At 47.6% G+C, this 5,911-nt stretch overlaps 1 protein-coding gene across 1 annotated transcript; it reads left to right on the forward strand.

Annotated features, from left to right (window-relative positions):
• Positions 1–589: 589 nt before the first annotated feature.
• On the forward strand, positions 590–1,909 carry LOC103298438 (melanoma-associated antigen B2-like). The gene is made up of 2 exons (XM_054715157.1): positions 590–809; positions 1,092–1,909. Exons 1-2 carry the CDS (start codon positions 590–592, stop codon positions 1,907–1,909), a joined length of 1,038 nt encoding a protein of 345 aa, XP_054571132.1.
• The last annotated feature ends 4,002 nt before the right edge of the window (positions 1,910–5,911 follow it).

The raw sequence follows: 5,911 nt of genomic DNA on the forward strand, positions 1-5,911 counted from the left end.
GTGGTCCCAGAAATTGTGACCTCAGCATGATTCCATCTGAGACCTCAGAATTGGGTCCTATGTAGCTTGACTGACAACTGGGGATCCAAATGAACTCATGACACAAAGGACTCCAACAAATTCTAAGCACTGGGTATCCCCTGATGCGGTGGTGAACTAACGGTTCTCTCCAGTTCTTTCTCCTGGGTCCCAAGGAGCATTTTTGGTGGCAACATCAGAGTAGCAGAGGGTAGGTTGTCTAGGTCCTTCCCTTTGTTAGTACGGTAATACTGAGGATGAAGAGAGATGATCCCACATGCCAGAACAAGGGGGGGGCTACACTGAAATAACCTACTGCCATAGAGTAAATGCAAGGCAGGGCTGATTGACTCTAAAATTTACCTGGTTTCTCAGTGGGCTTTTTAAGGGCCAGACTGACCAGGAAAACAGGAGACTTTTGGGATCCTAGAGTAGTGCCCTTAAGGAAGCCTGAAAAGACACTCTTCGAAGAGGCACGGTGAAATCTTTCTGTTAAAGGTGCTCAGGTTACCTTATTCTCCACCCACTAGGTGCCCAAATCACCTGTCTGCTGTCCTAAACAAGAGCCATCATGCCTCGTGGTCATAAGAGTAAGCTCCGTGCTCGTGAGAAACGCCGCCAAAACAAAGCTGAGGACCCAGGTGTTAAGAATGCTCAGGCCCCTGCAGGAGAGGAAGGAGAGGCCACTTGCTCCTCCTCTTCCGTTTTGGGGGATGGTCCCTCAACCTCCACTGGTGCTGGCACTCTCCAGGCACCTCCGAGTGCCCCAGCCACCACCAGTGCCACTGCAGGTGCTTCAGGTGAAAGATCTGCTGTAAAAGCCGAAGGCCAGGTTCAGAAAAGTAAAAAATCCTCCCAGGCCTCAATTTCCACTGGTGCTGGCACTCTCCAGGCACCTCAGGATACCCCAGCCACCACCAGTGATGCTGCAGGTGCTTCAGGTGAAAGATCTGCTGTAAAAGCCAAAGGCCAGGTTCAGAAAAGTAAAAAATCCTCCCAGGCCTCAATTTCCACTGGTGCTGGCACTCTCCAGGCACCTCAGGATACCCCAGCCACCACCAGTGATGCTGCAGGTGCTTCAGGTGAAAGATCTGCTGTAAAAGCCAAAGGCCATGTTAGGAAAGGTAAAAGTTCCTCTGGGGCCTCAACTTCCACTAAGAGTTCTGGCCAAGATATTCTAAATCAAAAGGCGATTATGATAGTAGAGTACCTGCTGTATCAATATAAAAAGAAGGAGCCCATTAAAAAGGGAGAAATGCTAAAGATCATCCACAAGTGGTTCAGGAAGGACTTCCCTGAAATCCTTGGGAGAGCCTCTGAGCGCATGGATCGGTTCTTCGGCCTGCAAGTGAAAGAAGTGAAGCCCAATGGTAACTACTACACCCTTGTCAGCAATCAGGATGACACCAGCGATGAGAGTGTGGGGTGTGGCTTCAGATTTCCTAACAAAGGGATTCTGATGCCTCTCCTGGCTGTGATCTTCTTGAATGGCAACCGTGCCTCTGAGGAGGAGATCTGGGAATTCCTGGATGATTTGGGCATCTATGATGGAAAGACTCACTTCATTTTTGGGGAGCCCAGGAAGCTTATCACCCAAGATTTAGTGCAAGAAAAATACCTGGTGTACCAGCCGGTGCCCAACAGTGATCCTCCACGCTATGAGTTCCTGTGGGGTCCAAGAGCTCACGCTGAGACCAGCAAGTTGCAAGTCCTGGAGTTTCTAGCCGATCTCAATGATACCCTGCCCACTGATTATTCACCCCATTATGAAGAGGCTTTGCAAGATGAGGAAGAGAGAAAGCAAGCCAGTGCCCAAGCTGCACCCATGGCTGCCACTCCTCCCAAGGCCAGTGGAGGCTCCAGTGTAAAGCCTAAGGCTCCTAAGGTTTGAGCTTGATAATAGGTCTAACTGCTGCCCACACCCTGAGTGAACTCGAGGTGAGTCTTCAGTTTTTGGATGAAAGGCCTCTTAAGCAGTTTCCTAATATGCAAAATATCTTGTTGGCTTATCTTGGTTTGTTTTGGGGGTTTTTTGCATTTTCAAGTTGTGTTCTTTTAGACAAGGTGTTGGGGAACCTTTTTTCTGCCATGTGCTGTTTGGGTATTTAGAACGTTATTCGTGAGTCATACAAAATTATCAACTTAAAAAATAGCCTGCTGCTTTTGGTCAAATATTTAATTCAATCACTCCTAATGCCTTGGCAGGGCCAGACCAAATCATTTTGAGAGTGTTATGTGACGCACAGGCTGGAAGTTTCATACCCCTGTTTTAGACAGATGTTTATTTACATCTAGAACAAAGTATAGAAGTTTATGAATGACATGAATTGCACATTTATTACTGTTTATCTAGTTAGGAGTAAGTTTCATTTTAAAATTAGACATTGGAAATCCTTCAAAATTTTGTGTGATCTAGAACAAGATAGTATGGCTTTTGGATAGAAATATATTTTAAGATGTGAACGAAGTGTATACTAAAATACTTTGGAGCAGTAGATAGATATATGGGAGGATAGATAAAGTAAAAATTGGCCACTTCTGTTTTAATTTTTTGTTAAATTACACTTGACAACAATATTAGTGGCATATGTGCAGCATAGTTATTACACATTTCTATAACTTAAAAGTGTTTACCCCTATAAGTTTAGTACCCATCTGAACAATAAGTATTTAGTTCGTTATTGATTATATTACCTTCTCTGTACCCAACATTACCTGTTACAGCCAAGACATGGAATTGTTCATCTGTAGACAAATGGATAAAAAAGTTGTGGGACATGTATAAAACTGGTCACTTCTTGTTTGCCTTACTACATTTAGTCTTTAAAAATTTTAAGAACATATACCTGAGTTTGCTTATGTTTTTTCACAGTGTTTGAGAAAATAAATCCTAGAGGATCAGACTTCTTGTTTCATGCCTTTTATTTTACACATTTATTAATTGAGTATCAGCTCTTTGAAACTCTTCATGTTCGCACTGGGGATGTTTAGGCAAAGAAGCCCCTGCCCATGCAATTATAGGTTGTGGGAGAAGCTCTAATTACAAAAGAGAGTGATATATTCTTCACTTCATAAGGAACAAGTGAAAAGGGGAATGAGATGGGTGGAGATAGCATATTACTTAATTTTCATTGCTAAGCAGAATTTTGTCTTATTAGGTTTAATTTTTTTTCTGGAACACTACATATTTTCTGACATCTTTTTTATGTAAAAGGAAAATAAAAAACTCCAAGTAGACGGATGATAATATCTGAGGTCAGAGATAATCTTCTATACTAATAATAGCATAGGGCCATCATGACCAGATGGACGACCGGTCGCCAGGAAGTGCATGGAGCACCTCTGGGTCCCACCCCCGCAGCCCACAGGCTCCTATCACATCAAGGCTGATGGCCTGGTGGACAGGTCAAGGCAGGTGCAGAGAGTAGGGCCTGGCAGCCAGGCGCTGGGACGAGCGAACGTGCAGGCCTGCAGACAGACAGCGGGGCCTGGCTGCCTGACGCTGCCGCAAGCAAGTGAACAGCGGGTGAGCAGGCCTGCAGACAGACAGCGGGGCCTGGCTGCCTGGCGCTGCCACAAGCAAGTGAATAGGCCTGCAGACAGACAGCAGGGCCTGGCTGCCAGGCACTGCCACAAGCAAGCGAACAGGCCTGCAGACAGACAGCAGGGCCTGGCTGCCAGGCGCCATGGCGGGTGAGCAGGCCTGCAGACAGACAGCGGGGCCTGGCTGCCAGGCACTGCCGCAAGCAAGCGAACAGGCCTGCAGACAGACAGCAGGGCCTGGCTGCCAGGCGCCATGGCGGGTGAGCAGGCCTGCAGACAGACAGCGGGGCCTGGCTGCCTGACGCTGCCGCAAGCAAGTGAACAGGCCTGCAGACAGCAGGGCCTGGCTGCCAGGCGCCGGGGCCCGCAGACAGACAGCAGGGCCTGCCTGCCAGGTGCCATGGCGGGTGAGCAGGCCTGCAGACAGACAGCGGGGCCTGGCTGCCTGGCGCTGCCACAAGCAAGCGAACATGCCTGCAGACAGACAGCAGGGCCTGGCTGCCAGGCGCCATGGCGAGTGAGCGAGCAGGCCTGCAGACAGCAGGGCCTGCCAGCCACAGTGGGCCGGCAGTCCCACCTCTGAGCTTAACTGCAGAGGAAACACCTTTTCTGATCGCTCATTGGCTAAACTCCCTGTACGCCACTCACAGTGTTCTTGGTAACTTGGGTAATATGAATCCAAGAAGGTGATCTAGGGTTTTTCCACCTCACTCCTGGAGGAAAAAATGAAGGTCTGCTGCTGGAGGGGCTAAGAAACGTCATATCCTGCCCTAGCTGTTTTGGCTCAGTGGATAGAGCCTTGGCCTGCTGACTGCAGGGTCCGGGTTTGATTCTGGTCAAGGGAGTATACCTAGGTTGCAGGCTCCTCCCTGGCCAGGGGCCAGGTCAGGGCTCATGCAGGAGGCAACCAATTGAAGTGTCCCTCTCACACTGATGTTTCTCTCTGTCTTTGCCTCTCTCTTCCACGCTCTCTAAAAATCAATGAAAAAATATCCTCAGGTGAGGATAAAAAGAAAAAAAAGAAAGAACTGTCATATCCTATGAAAGAGACATCTTGAAAATGCCTAAAGAAAGTCATTTTTTCATGGTGAAGGGACTGGAGTCCATGTTCATGAAAACACCTTGGTGGCTGTGGCGGCCAACAGTGGCAGCAGCAGTGGGGTTATGGGGGCAGCACCTTCCCCTGATCATCCCAGTCACCTCCTGCAGAGGGAGGCCAGACTGCGGCTTAGGACTAAGCCATCAGTAGGACATCCCCTGGAGGCTCCCAGATTGGAGTGGGTGCAGGTGGGGCTGAGGGACTCCCCTCCCGTGCACAAATTTTGTGCACCGGGCCTCTAGTCATAGTAATAATTGCCATTCCCTAATGTGAATACAAGACAGGCACAGTGACAGTTGCTTTCTATCCATTACATATATCACACCAGTCCTATAAGGCAGTGCTTGTCAGACTCACTGTATAGTGTAAAGTCTGAGGCTCATAGACAAATTCACCAGGCTCATAAAGGACAAAGCTGGAAATAGACTCCAAGTCTAAATTACAGTAAGCCCACACTGTTCTTCTCCTCCCACCCTGAGACACACCCTGTGCTTCTTATTTCAATTTTCCTCTCATTACTTCAAAATCTGTTTGAAGTGATCAAAGGAATGGCTCTGTTCCCAAACTACTGGATTGGAAAACATAGCCAGAACAATACGAATACCATTATAGTTAAGAGGTAGGATAAATAAATGAAAGATACAGTGTTTTGTGGCAGTATGATTGTGTACATTTGCAATGTTAGATAACCTCAATAGGTCAGGGGTTCTCAAAATTATCCTGAACAGTCTCTTCCCTGTAGAAAGCAAACCTGTCAGAACAGAAGTTACATGAAAATCTTCATCTGGCTGATGAAGGGAAAAAATATTTCAATGCATTTTTTCCCCCCAGACAACCCACCACCTGCTCAGGGACTCCTGCCTTGTGCTACAGTTTACTCCTGGAGAGGGACCTATTCTCTTCCAGGTGTGTAAAGTAGAAACTGCATCAGAGTTTGCAGAGATGTGGAATTTACCAGGAAGCCTTTAATCCAAGAGATAGGAACCAAGATGAGGACCCCACGTAGAGGGATAGGGGAGACCAACACCCCAGAATATAGGAGATCACAGGGACACCGGTCCCATGTGCTCTCAAACACAGAGGGTCTCAGAAACAACTGTCAGGCTGAACATACCCTCCCTTATTCTGGTTTCTTAGGGGCATAAGAGCCTTGGTCTAAGAGCAGAGTTCTCAGGTCATTAGAGGAAGGAGTACCAGGTTCTCATAGAAATGCCAGTGATAAACCTTAATGAGGATTATGGCAGGACCCAG

Source organism: Eptesicus fuscus, chromosome 1 (genome assembly GCF_027574615.1).
Source record: "Eptesicus fuscus isolate TK198812 chromosome 1, DD_ASM_mEF_20220401, whole genome shotgun sequence".
Taxonomy (NCBI): Eukaryota; Metazoa; Chordata; class Mammalia; order Chiroptera; family Vespertilionidae; genus Eptesicus; species Eptesicus fuscus.

Excerpts from the sequence above, each read along its gene's own strand:
- LOC103298438 (XM_054715157.1), top strand. The coding sequence starts at position 590 with ATGCCTCGTGGTCATAAGAGTAAGCTCCGTGCTCGTGAGAAACGCCGC. Across the intron at positions 810-1,091 it reads CACCACCAGTGCCACTGCAG|GTGCTTCAGGTGAAAGATCT; the intron begins GTGCTTCAGGTG and ends GTGATGCTGCAG.